The sequence below is a fragment of the Lithobates pipiens genome, unplaced genomic scaffold (genome assembly GCF_037356315.1).
Source record: "Lithobates pipiens isolate NorthernLeopardFrog02 unplaced genomic scaffold, aLitPip1_a1.2 Scaffold_35, whole genome shotgun sequence".
Lineage (NCBI taxonomy): Eukaryota > Metazoa > Chordata > Amphibia > Anura > Ranidae > Lithobates > Lithobates pipiens.
Window position 1 is genome coordinate 14,184,695 of NW_027507811.1, and position 25,743 is coordinate 14,210,437.

General features: G+C 44.2%; 3 protein-coding genes across 4 annotated transcripts in view; all 3 read right to left on the reverse strand.

The window, feature by feature from the left end:
* The window catches only part of LOC143955614 (uncharacterized), a 347,615-nt gene extending 341,753 nt beyond the window's left edge, over nt 1–5,862 (reverse strand). Inside the window, exons 1-4 of the mRNA XM_077465703.1 lie at nt 5,749–5,862; nt 5,226–5,326; nt 4,920–5,090; nt 4,708–4,831 (exon numbers count right to left, since the gene is read on the reverse strand). Of these exons, the coding sequence (XP_077321829.1) occupies nt 4,708–4,831; nt 4,920–5,090; nt 5,226–5,303 (373 nt within the window). The 5' untranslated portion in view covers nt 5,304–5,326; nt 5,749–5,862. The remainder of the gene's footprint in view (nt 1–4,707; nt 4,832–4,919; nt 5,091–5,225; nt 5,327–5,748) is intronic.
* On the reverse strand, nt 658–25,585 carry LOC143955551 (uncharacterized). 2 transcript variants are annotated; one of them, XM_077465609.1, is made up of 8 exons: nt 16,308–16,398; nt 15,422–15,541; nt 15,132–15,302; nt 14,840–15,043; nt 14,530–14,721; nt 14,320–14,443; nt 10,905–12,736; nt 658–1,668 (listed from the first exon to the last, which is right to left on the reverse strand). In XM_077465609.1, the coding sequence occupies exons 2-8, from the start codon at nt 15,500–15,502 to the stop codon at nt 856–858; spliced, it is 3,417 nt and encodes a 1,138-aa protein (XP_077321735.1). In that variant the 5' UTR covers nt 15,503–15,541; nt 16,308–16,398; the 3' UTR covers nt 658–855. The 2 variants fall into 2 exon arrangements, with proteins under 2 accessions (XP_077321735.1, XP_077321734.1); XM_077465608.1 differs by lacking the exons at nt 658–1,668; nt 16,308–16,398 and adding an exon at nt 25,479–25,585 and having other exon boundaries at nt 10,504–12,736.
* On the reverse strand, nt 23,031–24,487 carry LOC143955835 (uncharacterized). Its single transcript, XM_077465955.1, has one exon. The coding sequence runs from the start codon at nt 24,300–24,302 to the stop codon at nt 23,253–23,255; it is 1,050 nt and encodes a 349-aa protein (XP_077322081.1). The 5' UTR covers nt 24,303–24,487; the 3' UTR covers nt 23,031–23,252.
* Nucleotides 25,586–25,743: the final 158 nt, after the last annotated feature.

Consider the following 25,743-nt stretch of genomic DNA (forward strand, 5'->3'; position numbering starts at 1 on the left):
GTACCTTACATACAGCTGACCCCTACACCATCCACCTTACATACACCTGACCCCTGCACAGTGTACATTACATACACCTGACCCCTTCATTGTGTAAATTACATACACCTGACCCCTTCATCGTGTACATTACATACACCTGACTGTTGCACCTTGCACCTTACATACACCTGACCACTTCTCCGTGTACATTACATACACCTGACCACTTCACTGTGTACATTACATACACCTGACCCCTGCACCGTGTACATTACATACACCTGACCCCTGCACCGTGTACATTACATACACCTGACCCCTTCACCGTGTACATTACATACGCCTGACCCCTGCACCTTGTACATTGCATACAACTGAGCCCTTCACAGTGTACATTACATACACCTGACCCTTTTCTCTATGTACATTACATACACCTGACCCCTTCTCCGTGTACATTACATACACCTGACCCCTTCACTGTGTACATTACATACACCTGACCCCTGCACCATGTACATTACATATACCCGACTCTTTCTCTGTGTACATTACATACACCTGACCCCTGCACTGTGTACATTACATACAACTGCGCCCTTCACCTTGTACATTACATACACCTGACCCCTGCACTATCAATGTTGAAAAGCTTATAGGAAATGGAGATAGAGGCAATTTACATCATGTTTTATTTTGAGCCATGGTAAGCTTTAGGTATGAAAACATAAAAAAACTTTATGAGTGCTTTTGATTTAAAACATTTTCCACACTCCAGACCAAGAAAGAGGTCTTAACCATTTCCCACACTTTGGACATGAAAAGGGCAATGTTCGGGCGTGAGTTTGTTGGTGTGCAAGGAGGTCTCTTTCCTCAGTGAGCCATTCCCCGCACTCCGGAGTGAACTCTCTGGTGCTGAAGGAGCTCGTCTTTCCGCCCGAAGCACTTCCCGCACTCCGAGCAAGAGAAAGGTCGCTCGCCTGTGTGAATTCGAAGGTGCTTCACCAGGTCCCCTTTGTGAAAGAAACACTTCCCGCACTCCGAACAGGAAAAAGGTCGCTCGCCCGTGTGACTTCTATGGTGAGCTGCAAGTACGGTTTTCCGAGTGAAACATTTCCCGCACTCTGAACATGAAAAAGGACGCTCGCCAGTGTGAACTTTCTGGTGTGCAGTGAGTCCAGTTTTTTGAGCGAAACCTTTCCCACACAAAGCGCATGAAAAAGGACGCACGCCGGTGTGAGTTCTCTGGTGTATAAGCAGTTTTCCTTTCTGCCTGAAGCTTTTCCCGCACTCCGAACAAGAAAAAGGACGCTCCCCCGTGTGACACCTTTGGTGTAAAGCAAGTCCATCTTTTTCAGCGAAACATTTCCCACACTCAGAGCATGAAAAAGGACGCTCCCTCGTATGTCCTCTCAGATGTCTAATCAGTTGTCCTCTCCGCCCAAAGCACTTCCCGCATTCTGAACATGAAAAAGGACGCTCACCCGTGTGGCATTTCCGGTGTGCGATCAGCCCAGATGTGTCAGTAAACCGTTTCCCACACTCGGAGCATGAAAAAGGACGCTCGCCTGTATGAATCCTCTCATGTCTGACAAGGTCTCCTTTCTGATAGAAACTTTTTCCGCACTCTGAACATGAAAACGGACGTTCTCCGGAATGGATTCTCTGGTGAGCAACGAGGCTTGCCTTCTCGGTGAAACGTTTCCCGCACAACGGACATGTAAAACGGTGAGCTTCTCCTTTATCAACTGCCGGTTGTTGAAGGTCACCTTCCTGTGAGAATTGTTTCCCGAACTTTGAAGTGTGAATTAAAGCGTGCCTAGAAAGGTCTCTTTCCACTTTGAAACATTTGCCACAGTCGGGGCAGGAAAGAGGACCTTCTCCCCCATGGGTCCTCTGGTGGTGAAGAAGACGACCTTTCGTTATAAATTGTTTCTCGCAATGGGAACACCAAAACGGCTTTTTTTGAGAGTGGATTTTCGCATGGGCACCAAGGCTTTTATTATGGGGAAAACTCTCTGGACCTAAAAAAGGAAGTCCTTCGTCTTCGTAAGGCTTCCCGCCCTTCGTAAGTGGAAGAGGACGCTGCCCTGTGTGAACTTTCTGATGTCTAACAAGGCTTGACTTCCTCATAAAACATTTATGGCATTCAGAACATCGAAACATCTTCTGACCTCCGTGTGTACCAGCAGGCAATTCATTAGAAGATAACCCCTCGATATTAGAGGGGTCGGGTAATTTATCAGTATTGTAAAATCTTGGGTGTGATTTTTCGGAAGATCTCTCGGGATTCGAGGTATCCATTGATCCGTCTACACAAGAAAGTGCGTAACGCATATTTCGAACATCAGGACATGGAACATCTCCTGGAGAACATTGTGTAATACCATCGTCTTCTGCTTCAGAATCAGCTTCTGAGGTATTCCGAACACCCTGTCCACCTGTTGGCGAAGAAGTTACAAAAAAAAAAATAAAAAAAAATATTGTTTAATGTTTAGTAGAGAGGAATCATGAAGGTTGAGAGAGGATCAACATATCGGGGAGAGGAGAATGGAGAAGGATGACTTGAAACATTAGCGCAGCACTGGATGAAAGATGCAAGGGTGAACAAATTCGCAAAGTTCTGCCATGGATTTGGGAGTATTGAAAACATGACGTTATATTGAGGAATGGAGATGGACCTTTCATATGGTGTACAGTATCTCCTCCTCATTTGTTGGGAACATGACGTTATATTGAGGAATGGAGATGGACCTTTCATATGGTGTACAGTATCTCCTCCTCCTTTGTTGGGAACATGACGCTATATTGAGGAATGGAGATGGACCTTTCATATGGTGTACAGTATCTCCTCCTCATTGGTTGGGAACATGACGTTATATTGAGGAATGGAGATGGACCTTTCATATGGTGTACAGTATCTCCTCCTCATTTGTTGGGAACATGACGTTATTTTGAGGAATGGAGATGGACCTTTCATATGGTGTACAGTATCTCCTCCTCATTTGTTGGGAACATGACGTTATATTGAGGAATGGAGATGGACCTTCCATATGGTGTACAGTATCTCCTCCTCATTTGTTGGGAACATGACGCTATATTGAGGAATGGAGATGGACCTTTCATATGATGTACAGTATCTCCTCCTCATTTGTTGGGAACATGACGCTATATTGAGGAATGGAGATGGACCTTTCATATGGTGTACAGTATCTCCTCCTCATTTGTTGGGAACATGACGTTATATTGAGGAATGGAGATGGACCTTTCATATGGTGTACAGTATCTCCTCCTCATTTGTTGGGAACATGACGTTATATTGAGGAATGGAGATGGACCTTTCATATGGTGTACAGTATCTCCTCCTCATTTGTTGGGAACATGACGTTATATTGAGGAATGGAGATGAACCTTTCATATGGTGTACAGTATCTCCTCCTCATTTGTTGGGAACATGACGTTATATTGAGGAATGGAGATGGACCTTTCATATGGTGTACAGTATATCCTCCTCATTTGTTGGGAACATGACGTTATATTGAGGAATGGAGATGGACCTTTCTTATGGTGTACAGTATCTCCTCCTCATTTGTTGGGAACATGACGTTATATTGAGGAATGGAGATGGACCTTTCATATGGTGTACAGTATCTCCTCCTCATTTGTTGGGAACATGACGCTATATTGAGGAATGGAGATGGACCTTTCATATGGTGTACAGTATCTCCTCCTCATTTGTTGGGAACATGACGTTATATTGAGGAATGGAGATGGACCTTTCATATGGTGTACAGTATCTCCTCCTCATTTGTTGGGAACATGACGTTATATTGAGGAATGGAGATGGACCTTTCATATGGTGTACAGTATCTCCTCCTCATTTGTTGGGAACATGACGTTATATTGAGGAATGGAGATGGGCCTTTCATATGGTGTACAGTATCTCCTCCTCATTTGTTGGGAACATGACGTTATATTGAGGAATGGAGATGGACCTTTCATATGGTGTACAGTATCTCCTCCTCATTTGTTGGGAACATGACGTTACATTGAGGAATGGAGATGGACCTTTCATATGGTGTACAGTATCTCCTCCTCATTTGTTGGGAACATGACGTTATATTGAGGAATGGAGATGGACCTTTCATATGGTGTACAGTATCTCCTCCTCATTTGTTGGGAACATGACGTTATATTGAGGAATGGAGATGGACCCTTCATATGGTGTATCTCCACCTCATTTGCCTGAAGATTTTTCTGTTGAGCATAAATGATTGGCTTATCAAATGGTAGCAAATATCTCAACTTCATTTGATGGGCACATTAGGTTGTGGGTTAGGTACATTGATGATGTTCTTATGAACAGTAAAAGGGATTTCTCAACCTTTAAAAAGCTGAGGAATGTTTACTATGTTGCTCAAACATTAGGAGTTTTTCTTTCTGTCAATGGATTGGGCATAATCTTTTGAAATTTTTTGACTGACACAGATTTAGAAACCCAAACTATGCAAAGGCAGCTTAAAAAAAATCATTGCAAATGATAATTGGGAATCCCGGGAATACAAAAGAGGGGGACATCTCTCTGGTGGGTTCCCATTACTGGATCCATCTGTAGGAAACACACACACTGACTGAATACATTGTTTCTATGTGTTTATCAGATGATGGGGGATCTAGGTGGAGCCTCCGTACTGCTCTCTCCTTTACAATAAAGTCTCCTCTTACCCGGTGATGTGAGGGGCGGCTGATTCTCCATCATGACGTCCTTGTAGAGATCCTTGTGTCCTTCTAAATACTCCCACTCCTCCATGGAGAAATAGACAGTGACATCCTGACACCTTATAGGAACCTGACACACACAATGATACAATCACCATCCAGACACATCCCTTGTCTGTTACTGGATAATGTCCCAGAATTCCCAGAATCCTCCTCACCTCTCCTGCCAGCAGCTCCATCATCTTCTTGATGACTTCTAGGATCTTCTTGAAGTTGTTTGTTTTAGGAGTCTGCAAATTAAGTAGAGGCACTCTGATGGGAGATGATCCAAGAAGATGCCTGCTGGGTGTCAACTGTTCTCCAGATGTCTTCTTTAGCACTTCATAAACCTTCATAAAAATACACTCATAGTTATTGCCACAAATATCCCAGAATCCTTCTTACCTACATTCTTACCAGTCAGGTCCGTGTTTTATTAATAGAAATGAGAGTGATGTCACATGACCTCCCTGATTCCTCCTCACCTCTCCGGTCAGCAGGTAGATGATCTCCAGGGAGAGGTTCAAAATCCATTCAGTTATATGACTTTGGTCTTTGTCCATCGTTATAGGTGTTGTGGTGGGATCTATAGAGATAAAAGATGGAATATAAACTGAAAATGATCTGCACTGCACCAGGATGGTAAATGGTTGTATATTTAGGATGTATCCGGTCTATAAACCAGAGGCTCTGGATGGACAGTTGGATAAATGGTTCTATATTTAGGATGTATCCGGTCTATAAACCAGAGGCTCTGGATGGACAGTGGGATAAATGGTTCTATATTTAGGATGTATCCGGTCTATAAACCAGAGGCTCTGGATGGACAGTTGGATAAATGGTTCTATATTTAGGATGTATCTGGACACATATTATAATACAGGATGTGATATGTCTGTAGTAGTGGGCATTGGAGATAAAAGACATCACAGTGACTATGGAGGAAGAGGACGGACATGACGGGGGGGGGGGGTTACTGGGTGTAAATATAAAATAAGATATTATTACTTCCTCTGCTGCCAGTTCCAGTAATGTCTCCTCTCTACTTCCTCCCGACTCACCTCTGACCCGGAACTTCCTGTATATATATGGACATCACTTCCTGTCTTTGCGCTCAACTGACAATCAGCGATCTCCACCTGGTGGAGAATATGAAGACCAAAGCCTACGTAGTACATTCTTTGGCTTCGATGCATATAATAATATCACCCACGCCTTATACCTTAGTTAAAGTTCCATATCATTCTATATCAAGTTCTTCTTACCAGGGATAAATTCCTTATTCAGATAAATCACTCTACAGAAGAACAAAGGGACGAAATTTAAATGTTAGGAACATTCTCTAACCAAGCTCCAGAAATCCACAAGATTCTATAGATATATTGACCGATTCTGTGACCTCGTGCTTTGTGAGGTTTTATGAACACATCTGACTAATGTATAAGGGGGATAGTTAATTAAAAAAAAAATGTTATTACTTATTTATTATTTCGTTTTTGTATTATTTTTTACAATTTTGTTTTACAATCATTCTTTATTATTTTTTTACAGTTTTTTTAGGAGCCCCATGGGGGGGGTTATGGTGTATGATATTGTTAGTATTTTTAATTAATTTTATAAGTTGGGCAATGGGAATCCAGTGGAAGGATTGGCAGAGAGTTGTGGAGGACACTGCATGGGGATCAATGGAGGGATTGGCAGAGAGGGGTAGAGGACACTGAATGGAAGCCAATGGAGGGATTGGCAGAGAGGGGTGGAGGACACTAAATGGAATCCAGTGGAGGGACTGGCAGAGGAGTGGAGGACACTGAATGGAAGCCAATGGAGGGATTGGCAGAGAGGGGTGGAGGACACTGAATGGAAGCCAGTGGAGGGATTGGCAGAGAGGGGTGGAGGACACTGAATGGAAGCCAGTGGAGGGATTGGCAGAGAGGGGTGGAGGACACTGAGTGGAAGCCAGTGGAGGAAATGGCAGAGAGGGGTGGCGGACATTGAATGGAGGCCAGAGGAACGAATAGCAGAGAGGGGTGGAGGACACTGAGTAGAAGTCATTGGAGGGTTTGACAGAGAGGGGTCGAAGACACTGAATAGAAGCCAGTGGAGGTATTGGCAGAGAGGTATTTGCAGAGAGGGGTGGAGGACACTGAATGGAGACCAGTGGAGGAAATAGCAGAGAGGGGTGGAGGACACTGAATTGAAGCCAGTGGAGAGATTGGCAGAGAGGGGTGGAGGACACTGAATGGAAACCAATGTAGGGTATGGCAGAGAGGACTGGAGGACACTGAGTGGAAGCCAGTGGAGGTATTGGCAGAAAGGGGTGGAGGACACTGAGTGGAAGCCAGTGGAGGTATTGGCAGAAAGGGGTGGAGGACACTGAGTGGAATCCAGTGGAGGGATTGGCAGAGAGGGGTGGAGGACACAGAATGGAAGGCAGGAGGAGGGATTGGCAGAGAGGGGTGGCAGAAACTGAATAGAATCCAGTGGAGGGATTGGCAGAGAGGGGTGGCGGACACTGAATGGAATCCCGTGGAGGGATTGGTAGAGAGGTCTGGAGGACACTAACTGGAAGGCAGAGGAGGGATTGGCAGAGAGGGCTGGAGGACACTGAATGGAAGCCAGTGGAGGGATTGGCAGAGAGGGGTGGAGGACACTGAATGGAGGCCAGTGGAGGGATTGGCAGAGAGGGCTGGAGGACACTGAATGGAGGCCAGGGGAGGGATTGACAGAGAGGGGTGGAGGTCACTGAATGGAGGCCCGTGTAGGGATTGGCAGAGAGGGGTGGAGGGCACTCAATAGAAGCCAGTGGAGGGATTGGCAGAGAGGGGTGGAGGTCACTGAATGGAAGCCAGTGGAAGTATTGGCAGAGAGGGGTGGAGGACACTGAATGGAAGCCAGTGGAGGGATTGTCAGAGAGGGGTGGAGGACACTGAATGGAAGCCAGTGGAGGGATTGTCAGAGAGGGGTGGAGGACACTGAATGGAAGCCAGTGGAGGGGTTGTCAGAGAGGGGTGGAGGACACTGAATGGAAGCCAGTGGAGGGATTGTCAGAGAGGGGTGGAGGACACTGAATTGAAGCCAGGGGAGGGATTGGCAGAGACTGGTGGCAGAGACTGGTGGCGGACACTGCGTGGAGGCATTGGCAGAGGGGGGTGGAGGAGGGATTGGCAGAGAGCAAGAGAGTTCATTAAAGCGTACAGTCCCTGAGACTGGTATCTAGGCCAAAGTCCCATCTGCCCACATCAATTGCACTGTTCCAGACTGTTGAGTAACAGATTTCCAAGAGAGTGGGCCGCTGCAGACTACTGGTGCACACTGATCATGTAATACGGTCAGCTAGCATGTCAATGTGTTTTAGGAGAAAGAGTCCGACTCCGTTCCTCAGGACCAAAGTGCTTTTGTTAGTAGTCCTAATCTTTCAAATACTGATGGTCATGGTAACCCTTTTACGGGTATTAGTGTTGGTAGGTACAAATGATATGGTGGAGGAGAGCTGTCAGAGAATGGAAGGGTGATCCTAGAAAACACCATGTGGATGGTATATGGACCACCTGTGCCCTTAGCATATCGGCAATCTGACTATTAATTGCAGACAGGCTCCATATTGGTGAGACCAGGGCTTTGTGGATGGCAAGTGGGAGGTTCATTGTATTGATGGACACAATCGAAAGAACAATAATCTGTGATTATTTGCTACAACAAAGGTTTTTATTTCTACAAAATGTATACACAGCCAAACCACTCAACACATTGTAGATCAAACACGTTTTTTTCACAACAATATATGTTAGAAGGTATTATGGGACTCGGCCTAAAACGGTATCTGTGAATAAGATCAGGCAATGCAACTGGTTTGAAGGACAGACTATTAGTATTGGGAATCACCATCTGTGCTGCAAGCTTTGGATGATCCCCTCCGACACTATCAAAATCGACAGAACCAGAACCGCCAGGCAGAAGATCTTCTCAGAACCAGAACAGCCAGGTAGAAGATCTTCTCAGAACCAGAACAGCCAGGTAGAAGATCTTCTCTGAACCAGAACCGCTAGGCGGAAGATCTTCGCTTAGTTCCAAATTCGTTTTGTTTTTTTTAACTAATTTTGACAAGTTCATTAATTCTGGAATGTCCGAGTTTCCAATTTCCAAAATTTCGTAAATTACAAATTTTCGTAAATTCTGAATTTTGGAATTTCGGAAATTCGGACTGTGGGAAATTCGGAATTGCAGAAATTGGAAAATTAAAAAGTGTGGAAATTGGAAAATTAGACATTTTGGAAATTGGAAAATGAAAAATTTCGAAAGTAAGAGTGAAAGTCTGAAAATTCAAAAGAATGAAAATCCGAAAACCCGAAAACTGAAAAAACTAATAATAACTATTAAATTATAGGTATTGGAATTTCCTTTCAAATTTGGTTGTTAGTGAACGTAGTGAGTACGAATTTATCCGAAGTTACGAATTATCTGAAATAACGAATGCCGCATCGAATCTTCTCGGAACCAGAACCGCTAGGCGGAAGATCTTCTCAGAACCAGAACCGCCAGGCAGATCTTCTCATGGTAACTACAGAGTGTTATTACAAAGAACTGCTACATAAAGTTATCCTCATGTCAACATGCATATATTGGCAATAACATATAGTCCTATAACCTGGACTGTGATGGACAGCACTCAATGTTTTTTCGGGAGCAATGGTGCCAGTTTCCCCTCCCCGGTTTGACCACTTTACATATTGTAGAAATGACGTCATGATGTTATCTTCAGGTTTAGTCCCCAACACAAGAATTGATAGCATCACAATTGCTTCCTCCGATGGTTGGCAAACTCAAAAAATATTGGCAACCAAAATATGGAAAAAAAAAGTTCAGATTTCGATGGCAGTTGACTAAAAGAAAACTAGCGTAAAAAGTTCCCAGCGCTCCTCGCATAATATAACATGCATAAAACAGGTACAAAAAACTGTTAAAAAGGACCAATTGGCCAAAAAAGGATAAATAAAATAAGGAAATCATTATAGGGCCTTCACCACTGGCCCCAGTTGTACGGGAACCATTCTCCACCGAAGACCAATGTAAGGTTACCCTTCACCACCAATGTAAGGAGGTCCTTCTCTACTGATTAGACATGTGCAATTAGTTTAGTTCCGAATTCGTTTTTTTTAAACAAATTTTGACAAATTTGTTAATTCTGAAATGTCTGAGTTTCCAATTTCCAAAATTTCGTAAATAACAAATTTTCGTGAATTCGGAATTTCGGACTGTGGGAAATTCGGACTGTGGGAAATTCGGACTGTGGGAAATTTGGAATTTCAGAAATTGGAAAATTAAAAATTGTGGAAATTGGAAGTTTTAGACATTTTGGAAATTGGAAAATTTAAAATTTCGGAAATTGGAAATTAAAAATTTCGAAAGTAAGAGTGAAAGTCTGAAAATTCAAAAGAATGAAAATCCAAAAACCCGAAAATCTGAAAAAACTAATAATAACTATTAAATTATAGGTATTGGAATTTCCTTTCAAATTTGGTTGTAAGTGAACGTAGCGAGTACGAATTTATCCGAAGTTACGAATTATCTGAAATAACAAATGCTGCATCTAAACAAATGGAATGTAACGATCTAATAATAATAATAAATGTTAATAATAAAACCTTTTTATTATTATTATTTATTATTAATTTGTTCTATTCCATGTTTAGATGCGGCATTTGTTGTTTCGGATAATTCATAACGTCAGATAAATTTGTATTCGTTACGTTCACAAACAGCCACATTTGAAAGGAAATTCCAATACCTATCATTTAATATCATTTAATAGTTCGTTATTTAAAATTGTACAGATTTTCTTTCTTTTTTTCAGATTTTCGAATTATTGGATTTCGAATTCCGAAAATTCGAAATTTGGAATTCGAAATTTGAATTTTGGAAATTTGTAAAAATTGGAAAACGAATTGGTCCATCTACCGCACTTTGGTGTGACTTTTCTGGTGCTCACGAAGTTCTTCCTTCTCACCGAAGCGTTGCCTGCACTTTGAGCACGGAAAAGGGAACTCGCCGGTGTGCCGTTTCAGGTGTATGTTGAGGTTTCCCTTCTGAGTAAAACATTTCCCGCACTCTAAGCAAGGGAAAGGGCGCTCCCCCGTATGGACTATCTGGTGCTGGACAAGGGCTGCTTTGGAAATGAAACCTTTCCCACACTCTATACATTTGAAAGGGCGCTCACTCATATGGTTTCTCTGATGTACATGAAGTGCTTTCTTCCCAGTAAAACTTTTTCCGCACTCTGAACATGAATAGGGACGCTCGCCTGTGTGAATTCTCTGGTGAGTAAGCAGTATTGCCTTCTCGGCAAAGCATTTCCCGCATTCTGAACATGAAAAGGGACGCTCGCCGGTGTGACTTCTCTGGTGTATAAGGAGGCTGCTTTTCTGAATGAAACTTTTCCCGCACTCTGAGCATAAAAAAGGACGCTCCCCTGCGTGAATCTTCTGGTGCGTGCTAAGTTTTTTTTTCTCGGTAAAACATTTCCCGCACTCTGAACATAAATAAGGACGCTCGCCCGTGTGGGTTCTCTGGTGTTTAATGAGGCTCACCTTCCCAGGGAATCCTTTCCCGCACTCCGAGCATGAAAAACGATATTCGCCTGTGTGAATCCTTTGGTGTGCGAGAAGCACACTATTGTGAAGAAAACATTTCCCGCACTCGGAGCAGGAAAAAGGGCGTTCCCCCACATGACTCTTCTGGTGTCTCTGAAGGTCTGCTTTGTGAATGAATGATTTCCCACACTCTACACATGAAAAAGGACGCTCACCCGTGTGTTTTTTCTGGTGTAAATAAAGTTTTCTTTTATCTGCAAAACATTTCCCGCACTCCGAACAGGGGAAAGGAAGCACACCCATGTGAATTCTCTGGTGTGCAAGAAAGTGTCCTTTCTGACTGAAACATTTCCCGCACTCTGAACACGAAAATGGACGTTCACCCGTGTGAGTTGTCTGGTGCAAGCGTAGCGCTCCCGTCTGAGTGAAGCCTTTCCCGCACACTGAGCATGAAAAGGGACGCTCCCCTGTGTGGACTCTCTGGTGTGCCACAAGTGATCCTTTCAAAGAGAAACATTTCCCGCACTCTGAACATGAGAAAGGACGTTCACCTGTATGAACTCTCTGGTGTTCAAGAAGCTTTCCTTTCTTAGAGAAGCCTTTTCCGCACTCTGAACATGAATAAGGATGCTCGCCCGTGTGTATTATCTGGTGTCTCTGGAGGTCTACTTTCTGAATGTAGGTTTTGCCACATTTTGAACACGAGAAAGGACGCTCGCCCGTGTGAATTCTCTGGTGGTTTAGAAAGTGTCCTTTCTGAACGAAAGATTTCCCGCACTCTGAACAGCAATAAGAACGCTTACTCTTGTGATATTTCTCATGTTTAAGAAATGCTTTTTTGTCGGTGAAAGATTTTCCACACGTCGAACATGACATTGAACTCTCTTCTGTGTGAATTTCTTCATGGATCAAAGAAGGTTTCTTAGGATTTGATGGATCTGTTGATCTATCTGTAGTGTGAGATCTCTGAGGCATTTCTGGAGTAACAGTATGGAATTTATCAGAAGATTCTTCGGAATTAGAAGGATCCATTGATCTTAGATGGACATCTGAAGTCATAGTATGGGATTTATCAGAAGGTTCCTCAGGATTAGAAGGATCCATTGATCTTAGATGGACATCTGAAGTCATAGTATGGGATTTATCAGAAGGTTCCTCAGGATTAGAAGGATCCATTGATCTTAGATGGACATCTGAAGTCATAGTATGGGATTTATCAGAAGGTTCCTCAGGATTAGAAGGATCCATTGATCTTAGATGGACATCTGAAGTCATAGTATGGGATTTATCAGAAGGTTCCTCAGGATTAGAAGGATCCATTGGTCTCACCAACTGGTAAGGTCTGGGGTGTATTGTTCTGTTTAAGGATTTTGTTCCAAGAAGATTCCTTTTATCGTCTGCTTTATATTCTGAAAAAATAAGATGACTGTCAGAAGTTTTCAAGAAAAAAGTGTCCATCTTTTGGAAATCAGTTTTAAAAAGGAATGTGATAAGAATTGTTTAGGGAGCCCCGTAATGATCCACCCCAAGGGGAGGGGTAATGGAGCGGCGGGCATGACCTGGTGCCTAAGGAACCAGGAAGATAGAAGAGGGAGTGGCAGGTAAGAAAATAGAAGAAGGGGAGGAGCGGTATAAAAGGGGGGCGGAGCTAGAGCGGGCACCAGTGCACGAGGGAACTCAGCGGAGGAGGCAGCTTTCCCACCCTCCCTCCCTACTGTGGAGTTGTTCTTTAGTGCAAGGGGTTTTTTGTATCTGGCTGGTGTTTTTTTCGTTTCTGTTTTTTCTTGCAGGGGCAGATGGCTGGTCGTCACAACAGTGGAAGACGGCCCTTTTGGGGGGCTGCAGCGGTATCTTTCTGGTGGTCTTTGACGGTGGCGGTAAACGGAGGTGATCAAAAAGGGGTGGGGGGCTCATCGGTAATATGGGCCCCTCCGGTGTATTCCTGAACGGAATACTGGGATGTTTTTCACTGCAGGAATTGGTTGTCTCTGAGCGGTCACAGCTGGAGGCCTGGTATGTTAAAGGTACCGCAGTGAGGTTGGTGTTTTTGGTTTAAAGTGGGTCACCGTCAGAGATCACCAGACTGGAATCTAGTTTAAAAATGTTGTTTATGGTTTGATATACATGTTTATATATTTATATATTTATATAGATATCTTTGGAGTGAGTAAAAAGTTTGGGTTGTGTTAATAAAGGCTGTTGTGGCCAGTTTACTCCAAAGAGAAGGTGTGGTCTCATTATTATTAAGGTTGATAAGAAGGTCGAGGTGGCAGAGGGTCAGAAAAAGGGGACCTTTGGGCTACGCAGGTCATGCATAAAATCATATATCTTCGTAAAAGGTCATCAAATTCTTAGACACTGCTATGGAGAAAAATGAGGATAGATCTTCCCCCACCTGATACTGAACAACAACATTGGATCTCTTCTATAATGTAAAGTATGGTAATCTCAGTTATATAAATATATATATTGAGGAATGGAGATGGACCTTTCATATGGTGTACAGTATCTCCTCCTCATTTGTTGAGAACATGACGTTATATTGAGAAATGGAGATGGACCTTTCATATGGTGTACAGTATCTCCTCCTCATTTGTTGGGAACATGACGTTATATTGAGGAATGGAGATGGACCTTTCATATGGTGTACAGTATCTCCTCCTCATTTGTTGGGAACATGACGTTATATTGAGAAATGGAGATGGACCTTTCATATGATGTACAGTATCTCCTCCTCATTTGTTGGGAACATGACGTTATATTGAGAAATGGAGATGGACCTTTCATATGATGTACAGTATCTCCTCCTCATTTGTTGGGAACATGACGTTATATTGAGGAATGGAGATGGACTTTAATATGGTGTACAATATCTCCTTATTTGTGAGGAACATGACAATATGAGGAGGAATGGAGATGAACCTTTCACTATTCTCTGTATGATTAGGACCCTCCGTACTGCTCTCTCCTTTACAATAAAGTCTCCTCTTACCCGGTGATGTGAGGGGCGGCTGATTGTCCATCATGACGTCCTTGTAGAGATCCTTGTGTCCTTCTAAATACTCCCACTCCTCCATGGAGAAATAGACAGTGACATCCTGACACCTTATAGGAACCTGACACACACAATGATACAGTCACCATCCAGACACATCCCTTGTCTGTTACTGGATAATGTCCCAGAATTCCCGGCACTACTCACCTCACCCATCAGCAGTTCAATGATTGTATTGGTAAGGTTTAGAATTTCTTCTTTGTTGCTTCTCTGAAGAGTAAGGAAGGTGGGTGGAAGTACGGTGTTGGGGCACTGTGTTTCTCTCAGTCTTCTGGACAAGCGTTGACTTCTCCTTCCTCTGCTATTTTCAATGGAGGTCTTCATAACTACAGCACAGTCCTAGTTATACAGTAATACATATAATAGCATTAGAATCCTTTTAACCTCCAATATTAGGTTTGGATTTTGTTTGTAAAGATAAATGTGGTGTCTGTGATCCTCCCAGAATCCTCCTCACCTCTCCAGTAAGCAAACAGATGACATCCAGAGTGTGCTTCACTAGCGTCCCATTTGAGGAAGAATTCTTTTTTCTCATTTTAATAAGATTGAGAAGGATCCGATTGTCCATCATGACGTCCTTGTAGAGATCCTCGTGTCCTTCTAAATACTCCCACTCCTCCATGGAGAAATAGACAGTGACATCCTGACACCTTATAGGAACCTGACACACACAATGATACAGTCACCATCCAGACACATCCCTTGTCTGTTACTGGATAATGTCCCAGAATTCCCAGAATCCTCCTCACCTCTCCTGTCAGCAGCTCAGTGATCCTCTTGAGGGCTTCTAGAATCCTCTTGGCATTGGTTACTTTTGTTCTCAGGCAGTGAGGTGGAGGCGCTGTGATGGGTGATGTCCCCTGAAGACATCTACTGGGAGTTAGTGGATCACCAGATATTTTCTTCACTACTTTATAATCCTGTGTAAAGAGAAAAAAGTAATAGACTACCCAGAATCCCCCTCACCTCTCCAGTCAGGTCTGTGTTTTATTAATAGAGATACGACGGATGTCATGTTACTTCCCAGAATCCTCCTCACCTCTCCGGTCAGCAGATAGATGATCTCCAGGGTGAGGTTTAGGATCTTCTCGGTCATGTGACTCCGGTCACCCGCCATCATTCACGAAGTGGTTATGTGATGTACACAGGATTCTCCTCCCTGTAGATGGGTTATAAACCAAGAATTATCTGGACTGTACTGGGATGAATAAAGTCTGCATAGAGTTCCTCCGTAGTTCTGACATCTGAGAAGACTGCTTCTAATAAAGACATTGTTTACCCATGTAAATTTCTTCTCTTTTAAATACGAGTTTTAAAGAAATAACAAATTTACTAAATTGTATTGTATACTGTATCTAGTCTATAAACCAGAGGCTCTGGATGGACAGTTGGATAAATGGTTCTAGATTTAGGATGTATCTGGTCTATAAACCAGAGGCTCTGGATGGACAGTTGGATAAATGGTTCTATAATTAGGATGTATCCGGTCTATAAACCAGAGGCTCTGGATGGACAGTTGGATAAATGGCTCTATATTTAGGATGTATCCGGTCTATAAACCAGAGGCTCTGGATGGACAGTTGGATAAATGATTCTATATTTAGGATGTATCTGGTCTATAAACCAGAGGCTCTGGATGGACAGTTGGATAAATGGTTCTATAATTAGGATGTATCCGGTCTATAAACCAGAGGCTCTGGATGGACAGTTGGATAAATGGCTCTATATTTAGTATATAACTAGTCTATAAACCAGAGGCTCTGGATTAAAATCTGAATATATTATTTTACATACACATAATACAAAAGAGATATTTATGTTTGGATATATTTTTTGCAGTAACATATGATGGAGATAAAAGACATCACAGTGACTATGGAGGAAGAGGATGAACATGACGGATGGGGATAATAATATCTTATTACCTCCTTTGTTGCCAGTTCCAGCAATGTCTTCTCTTTAGTCCTCTCTCACCCGGAACTTCTTGTTTTACCATACCTCACTTCCTGTCAGTGCCTTACATCACTTCCTATTAGTGCCTTACCTCACTTCCTGTCAGTGCCTTACCTCACTTCCTATTAGTGCCTTACATCACTTCCTGTCTTGCTGTAGTAAGACTTTTTGAGCGTTCCACTGACAATAAATGAGATCACCTTCTAGAGAATGTAAATCTTCAGCCGGTGTTGTTTTTCAGTGGCGCGCTTCTTGTCGCTCTCTTCTGTTCTGTTAATTTCAGCAAAGCATTTGATATGGTTCTATGTGATGATCTTATAGGGAAGTCGTACGATCTAGGACTTAACCCCTGGGTGATTGAGTGGATATGCAGTTGGCTAAAGAATAGATACCAGAGTGTGATTGTAAATGGGGTTCATTCAGAACAGAGACCAGTCACTATTGGGGTACCACAAGGCTCGGTACTGGGCCCCGTTCTATTTAATCTCTATGTAAGTGATATAACTAAAGGTTTGGTGGGTAAGGTAAGTCTTTTTGCTGATGACACAAAAGTGTGCAATAGAGTTCATCTCCCTGTAGGTGTCTGTAACATGGCACATGATTTGGCTGTGCCAGATGATTGGTCAAAGAGGGAAAAGATTTAGTGGTTCTTTTATTCAGGTGATTGCAAAATGGGCAAACAGTGTGGCCAGGCAGTGGGAAAAATTTGTAAAATCACCAGAAGTTGTAAGGCGATCCGGTTCCCTCTATAAAGATCTTTATATCACTAGAGGGGTCTACAGCAGGAGGAAGGAGATCCTGATTCCCTTATATAGATCTTTATATCACTAGAAGGGTAACCAGGAGGAGGAAGGAGGTCCTGATTCCTCTATATAGATCTTTATATCTCTAGAGGTATCAGCAACCGGAGGAAGGAGGTCCTGATTCCCCTATATAGATCTTTATATCACTAGAAGGTTCACCAGCAGGAGGAAGGAGGTCCTAATTCCTCTATATCAGGGGTGGCCAACCCGCGGCTCTCAAGCCACATGTGGCTCTTTGGTCGGTTTCCTGCGGCTCTTCGGGCTGGTTCGGGCTGTGTCGATCGGTTTCCTTCGGCTCTTCAGGCTGTGTCGATCGGTTTCCTTCGGCTCTTCGGGCTGGTTCGGGCTGTGTCGATCGGTTTCCTTCGGCTCTTCGGGCTGTGTCGATCTATTTCCTTCGGCTCTTCGGGCTGGTTCGGGCTGTGTCGATCGGTTTCCTTCGGCTCTTCGGACTGGTTCAGGCTGTTTCATTGCGGTGACAGGCAGCCCGAGTCTCTGCACTCCTCCGCTCCTCCCACACATCAACAGCCAATCAGCGTGTAGTGTCCCCCAGCCCGCCACATTTGAATACATAGGCGCTGGAGTGAGGCTGAAGGGGGGCAGAGGAAGGAGAAACACGCTGTATCTGAAGCCGATGAGATACAAAAAGGTATGGCCACAAGTGTGCAGGTTACTGATCTGTCCTCCCTTCTCCCTCTGTCTTGCTCTGTACTTTTTTTTTTTCACCTGAACACTGATAAGATCTGCTCAGCACATTCTTGGTCTGTTGATAGTGTGACACACTGCTGGCTGTTAACCATTTCAGCTTCTTTTCACTTATTTATCCAGCATGCGTATGATGTGGCTCTTTGCGGTAACTCGGTAAAAAATGTGGCTCTTGGTCTTCGTCTGGTTGGCCACCCCTGCTCTATATAGATATTTATATCTCTAGAGGGATCAGCAACCGGAGGAAGGAGGTCCTGATTCCCCTATATAGATCTTTATATCACTAGAAGGTTCACCAGTAGGAGGAAGGAGGTCCTGATTCCTCTATATAGATTTTTATATCACTAGAAGGTTCACCAGCAGGAGGAAGGAGGTCCTGATTCCTAGACATGTGCAGAGTGAAATATTTCGTTTCGGAATTTCGTTTCCGTCCGAAAAAAAATGTATTTAGTTACTCCCGAAATTAGTTTTTATTTATTTCGTTTTTCGTTCAAAAATTGCATTCGTCCGAAAATCCACATGAATTACGGTCGAATCTGTCTTTTGAAGGCTTATGGTGTCTGTCGAATGTATAAAGAAGATTCGACAGAGCTGCTAAACTCTATATAGCCTATAGGTGGAGCGTTTGACTCCAGAAATGTACGATTGCAGTGTCGTACAGTTTCGATGCTCCGTCGAATATTATTATAAACGTGTGTGTTTTTCGTTGCTTTGTCAAAACTCCATCGTTCATGTTGAATGAATGGTCTAAGTCTCACAGTGTCAGACGTCATCTTTTCTCTCTGTCGAATCTTTTCTTTCTATGTCGAATATTTTCTCTCTGTCGAATATTTTCTCTATATAATCTCGGACTAATAGAGGTAAGGTTAGGCACATTCGACCACAGGTTCAATAGACACAGATTGTTATTGTCAGAGTCACGTCGAATCTCCTATTCTATATCGAACTGTTGTAACAACGAAAACGAAAATAAAGCATTTATTTATGTCGGATCTTTCATTTTTAGGATTCTGCGCTTTCGTTATCGTTTGTCAAAACGAAAACGAAAATACCTGAAATTCGGACGAAAATGCATTCGGACGAAAACGAATGCACATGTCTACTGATTCCTCTATATAGATCTTTATATCACTAGAAGGTTCACCAGCAGGAGGAAGGAGATCCTGATTCCTCTATATAGATCTTTATATCACTAGAGGGATCACCAGGAGGAGGAAGGAGGTCCTGATTCCTCTATATAGATCTTTATATCACTAGAGGGATCACCAGGAGGAAGGAGGCCCCGATTCCTCTATATAGATCTTTATATCACTAGATGGATCAGCAACCGGAGGAAGGAGTTCCTGATTCCTCTATATCAGGGGTGTCCACACTTTTTTCAAAGAGGGCCAGATTTGATGAAGTGGACATGCGTGAGGGCCAACCATTTTGCCTGACATTCTTCACTGCAGTCGCGCCCTGTTAGCTTGTCGTATGTGCTATGTCTTGACTGGTAGTGTCTCTTGACATTAAATTCCTTATAAACAGCCACAGTCTCTTGTCATATCAGACAAACACAGTGATTCTGTATTTCAGTGAAGAAATATCCCATTTTCCACCTGTCCTGGAAGCGGCGGCCCTCACTGTCAACTATCCTTCTCTTATTTACAGTAGCCATTTTAGAAATTGTCCAGAAGGGGAAGGGATCTTGTGAGCGCAGTGCCAGAGGTTTTGGAATAAGTGTGTTTCTCCGATACACTAATACACTGCCTAACAAGAATTCTCTTGCCTTTGTGGCTGTGTGTGGTGAAGACACAGTGCATGGAGAAGGAACGCACCAAATCCCGTGGCGTCCGAGAGATCGGCAGAACGCAGACTGAGGACGTGCGGTTCCTGCAGCGTCTGAGAGATTGCAAGAACGCCGACTGAGGACGTACATCCCCGCGGCGTCGGCGTTGAGAGATCGCCGGGATTGGGGGCCACAAGAGATAGATTTTACAAAATTTCCCAAGGGGGCCGCATTAAACCAGAACACGGGCCAAAATTGGCCCGCGGGCCAGACTTTGGACATGCCTGCTCTATATAGGTCTTGATATGACTAGAGGAGTCACCAGCAGGAGGAAGGAGGTCCTGATTCCTCTATATAGATATTTATATCACTAGAGGGATCACCAGCAAAAGGTCCTGATTCCTCTAGATAGATATTTATATCACTAGAGGGGTCACCAGCAAGAGGTCCTGATTCCTGTATATAGATCTTTATATCACTAGAGGAGTCACCAGCGGGAGGAAGGAGGTCCTGATTCCTGTATATAGATCTTTATATCACTAGAGGAGTCACCAGCAGGAGGAAGGAGGTCCTGATTCCTCTATATAGATCTTTATATCACTAGAGGGGTCACCAGCAGGAGGAAGGAGGTCCTGATTCCTCTATATAGTATAGATCTTTATATCACCACCAGAAGGAAGGAGGTCCTAATAGGAATATATTAAGGAGGCGGCTGCCGTCCACTCCTTAACAACCACCAATTAATAATTTGTTAAGGAGCCTTTCTTTATGTTTTTTGTGCGGATCCATTGAAGTCTATTGCACGCAAAATGCAATCTGCTGCAGGAAAAAAGTCCTTGACCCATTAATAAAATTCAGCAGCTGAAAAATGCATAGATGTGAATGTGTCCCTTAGGAAACCATATTACAGTAAATAGACTGTAATGCGTTTCTGCAAAACGCACTAAAAAACAAACAAACGCATAGGTGTGAACCTAGCCTTAGACCTTGTCTCTCGAACACATGGGTGTCATCTCTCTGTAGACGGGCTAGGAGGATGAGACTTTACTATACCGATGACGGGGCTGTGTAGTGAAGATTCTGTGTGCGTGGCCTGGTATAGTGACTGGCAGGAGTACCGGGAGAGAAGGTCATGGGTGCAGCAAAGCCCAGTGGGGACTGGAGGTGTAGATGGGGAAGGTTTTCATAGTTTTTTTCTGAAAAAGGAGAACTTAACCCTTTAAGAGTCATTCTTGCTTATAGTATGGAGACCCAGATCCAGGAACTCACATGGAGATGGTGGGAACCCCTTCGGATGGGTGTAGTAGGTGTGGAGACCCTGATCCAGGAACTCACACAGGGATGGTGGGATCCCCTTCGGATGGGTGTAGTAGGTGTGGAGACCCAGATCCAGGAACTCACACAGGGATGGTGGGATCCCCTTCGGATGGGTGTAGTAGGTATGGAGAACCAGGAACTCCCACAGGGATGGTGGAATCCCCTTCGGATGGGTGTAGTAGGTGAGGAGAACCAGGAACTCCCACAGGGATGGTGGAATCCCCTTCGGATGGGTGTAGTAGGTGTGCAGAACCAGGAACTCCCACAGGGATGGTGGAATCCCCTTCGGATGGGTGTAGTAGGTGTGGAGACCCAGATCCAAGAACGCACACAGGGATGGTTGGAACCCCTTTGGATGGGCATAGTAGGCGTGAAGACCCAGATCCAGGAACTTACACAGGGATGGTGGGAACTCCTTTGGATGGGTGTAGTAGGTGTGGAGAACCAGATCCAGGAACTCACACTGGAATGGTAGGATCCCCTTCGGATGGGTGTAGTAGGTGTGGAGACCCAGGAACTCACATGGGAATGGTGGAAAGCTCTTCGGATGAGCGCAGTAGAGTAGGTGTGGAGACCCAGATCCAGGAACTCACACAGGGATGGTGGGATCCCCTTCGGGTGGGTGCAGTAGGTGTGGAGATCCAGGAACTCACATGGGGATGGTGGGAACCCCTTCGGATGGGTGCAGTAGGTGTGGGGACCCAGATGCAGAAACTCACACAGGGATGGTGGGGAGCCCTTCGGATGGATGTAGTAGGTGTGGAGACCCAGATCCAGGAACTCACACAGGGGTGGTGGGATCCCCTTCGGATGGGTGTAGTTGGTGTGGAGATCCAGGAACTCACACAGGGATGGTGGGAACCCCTTCGGAGGGGTGCAGTAGGTGTGGAGACGCAGATGCAGGAACTCACGCAGGGATGGTGGGAACCCCTTCGGATGGGTGTAGTAGGCGTGAAGACCCAGATTCAGGAACTCACACAGGGATGGTGGGAACCCCTTCGGAGGGGTGCAGTAGGTGTGGAGACGCAGATGCAGGAACTCACGCAGGGATGGTGGGAACCCCTTCGGATGGGTGTAGTAGGCGTGAAGACCCAGATTCAGGAACTCACACAGGGATGGTGGGAACCCCTTCGGATGGGTGCAGTGGGTGTGGAGACCCAGATCCAGGAACTCACACAGGAATGGTAGGATCCCCTTCGGATGCGTGTAGTAGGTGTGGAGACCCAGGAACTCACATGGGAATGGTGGGAACCTCTTCGGATGAGCGCAGTAGAGTAGGTGTGGAGACCCAGATCCAGGAATTCACACAGGGATGGTGGGAAGCCCTTCGGATGGGTGCAGTAGGTGTGGAGACCCAGATCCAGGAACTCACACAGGGATTGTGGGAACCCCTTCGGATGGGTGCAGTAGGTGTGGAGACGCAGATCCAGGAACTCACGCAGGGATGGTGGGAACCCCTTTGGATGGGCGTAGTAGGCGTGAAGACCCAGATTCAGGAACTCACACAGGGAACCCCTTTGGATGGGTGCAGAAGGTGTGGAGAACCAGGAACTCACACAGAGATGGTGGGAACCCCTTCTAATTGGACATAGTAGGTGTGGAGATACAGGAACTCACACGGGATGGTGGGAACCCCTTCGGATGGGTGTAGTAGGTGTGGAGACCCAGGAACTCATTCAGGGATGGTGGGATCTCCTTCTAATGGACGTAGTAGGTGTGGAGACACAGGAACTCACACGGGGATGGTGGGAACCCCTTCTAATGGGCACAGTAGGTGTGGAGACTCAGGAACTCATTCAGGGATGGTGGGATCCCCTTCTAATGGACGTAGTAGGTGTGGAGACACAGGAACTCACACGGGGATGGTGGGAACCCCTTCTAATGGGCACAGTAGGTGTGGAGACCTAGGAACTCATAGAGGGATGGTGGGATCCTCTTCGGATGGGTGTAGTAGGTGTGGAGACCCAGGAACTCAGCCGAGATAGTGGGAATCCCTTATTATTGGCACAGTAGGTGTATAGACCTGGGAGCTCAGTGTGCAAATATTTCATCACCAATTATCTAAGATTTATTGTAATATTCCAAAAAACACTCAAAACAGATTATTAATACTATCACACAGGATTTATATAGCGCCAACGGTTTTTACAGCATTTTACAATATAAAGGGAGACCGTAAAAATTCCATAAAAGAGGGTTTAGGAGGAGCCTGCTCATGGGAGCTTACAATCTAAAGGGCGGGGGAAGTGATACAAAGGTAATAGAGTTCAGTTATTAGGTGGTGGTAGAGATTAATTTTTTTAAATTAAACATTTCCCGCACACTCAAGATGGAAGCTGTTCACCTGTGTGAATTCTTTGGTGTTTATGAAGATCTCCTTTCTGAAAGAAACGCTTCCCGCACTCTGAACATGGAAAAGGACGCTCCCCAGTGTGAGTTCTCTGGTGTATCAGAAAGTGTCCTTTCTGAATAGTACATTTTCCGCACTGTGAGCATGAATAAGGACGGTCACCTGTGTGAATTCCCTGGTGTATAGCAAGGTGTTCTTTCTGTATAAAAGATTTCCCGCACTCTGCACAGGAATAGAGACGCTCACCCGTGTGGCTTCTTTGGTGCTTAACAAGGCCTCCTATGTAAATGAAACGTTTCCCGCACTCGGAACACGAATGGGGACGCTCGCCTGTGTGACTTTTCTGGTGTGTAAGAGGTACTTTTTTTTGAGTGAAGGATTTCCCGCACTCTGAACACGAAAAGGGACGTTCGCCCGTGTGAATTCTCAGATGCTTAAAAAGGTCTCCTTTCTGTATGAAACATTTCCCGCACTCTGAGCACGAAAAGGGACGCTCATCCATGTGAATCCTCTGGTGTCTAAGAAGGTCTCCTTTGTGAACGAAACATTTCCCGCACTCTGTACATGAATGGGAACGCTCACCTGTGTGGATTCTCCGATGTTGAAGAAGGTGTTCTTTATGAGTGAAACATTTCCCGCACTCTGAACATGCATGGGGACGCTCTCCTGTGTGAATTTTTTCATGCCTGAGAAGTGCCCAGTTTTTGGTAAATGATTTCCCACACATTGGACATGAGAACGAACTCTCCGCTGTGTGAACTCCTTCGTGGCTTAAAGAAGATTCATTGGGGAAAGTTGGATCTGTATTGTGAGATCTCGGAGTCCTGGGATGGGATTTATCGGAAGATTCCTCGGGATTGGAGGGATCCATTGATCTTTCCAATTGGTCAGGTCTGTGATGTCCGTTATCTGTAATGCGATTTACTTCTGAAGGAGGTCGTGTGAAGCCATTATCTTCTACAGTATAATCTGGAGATAAAATCTGGAGATGTTCCTCAGAAGTATTCTGGGCATGTTTACCCATTGGAAAGCAATGTTAAAATAAACCTTGTAAGTATTTTTCAAACCTTCCACTCGGAATTCATAAGAGTTGGTCTAGAACTAAAAATTCTATAAGAGCTCCGGCAGAGACCAAGAATTATGAATAGAAACCAAATAAAGGACAGAATGTATTCAAACCACACTGGGGACAGTGTTTGTGCATTAATTGCATTGTTAGGAAGGGAGATGGACCTTTCATATGGTGTACAGTATCTCCTCCTCATTTGTTGGGAACATGACGTTATATTGAGGAATGGAGATGGACCTTTCATATGGTGTATCTCCTCCTCATTTGTTGGGAACATGACGTTATATTGAGGAATGGAGATGGACCTTTCATATGATGTACAGTATCTCCTCCTCATTTGTTGGGAACATGACGTTATATTGAGGAATGGAGATGGATCTTTCATATGGTGTACAGTATCTCCTCCTCATTTGTTGGGAACATGACGTTATATTGAGGAATGGAGATGGACCTTTCATATGGTGTACAGTATCTCCTCCTCATTTGTTGGGAACATGACGTTATATTGAGGAATGGAGATGGATCTTTCATATGGTGTACAGTATCTCCTCCTCATTTGTTGGGAACATGACGTTATATTGAGGAATGAAGATGGACCTTTCATATGGTGTACAGTATCTCCTCCTCATTTGTTGGGAACATGACGTTATATTGAGGAATGGAGATGGACCTTTCATATGGTGTACAGTATCTCCTCCTCATTTGTTGGGAACATGACGTTATATTGAGGAATGGAGATGGACCTTTCATATGGTGTACAGTATCTCCTCCTCATTTGTTGGGAACATGACGTTATATTGAGGAATGGAGATGGACCTTTCATATGGTGTACAGTATCTCCTCCTCATTTGTTGGGAACATGACGTTATAGTGTCATGTTCCCAACAAATCACCTGCAAGGTGATTGATGTGGTCAGTCACCTGTTATAAGCAAGCCAAATGCTTGTGATAGAAAGTTATACGTGTGTTGCTCCTGATGGTGTATGATATCTCACCCTCATTATTATTTTTCTTTTTGGTGAATTTGGTAGCCATATACCTTGACTCAACTGACGTAACAATTTAAAATACAAAACAGAAATAACATTTTAAAAAAATGTGACGTTTCTGCATTTAGCCTTTATGACTTACTTGTGTCCATATGCAGAAAAGGTTCCTCCTGTTTACTTTCCATAATCATCTCCCCCTCCTCCATAGACTGCTGATCTCCACTCACCAACCTCTCTTCTTCTTCTTCCTCTTTAACCTCAACTTTGATGTCTTTCAGTTCCTCACCCTAAACCCCAAAGATGACAGAACAAGAAGTTACATAGAAGAATGTCCTCTCATACCTTGGAATTATTTTTGAGTTCTAGTTGCTCATTCCCAACTACCTGATGATGGTGGTGGATGGTGT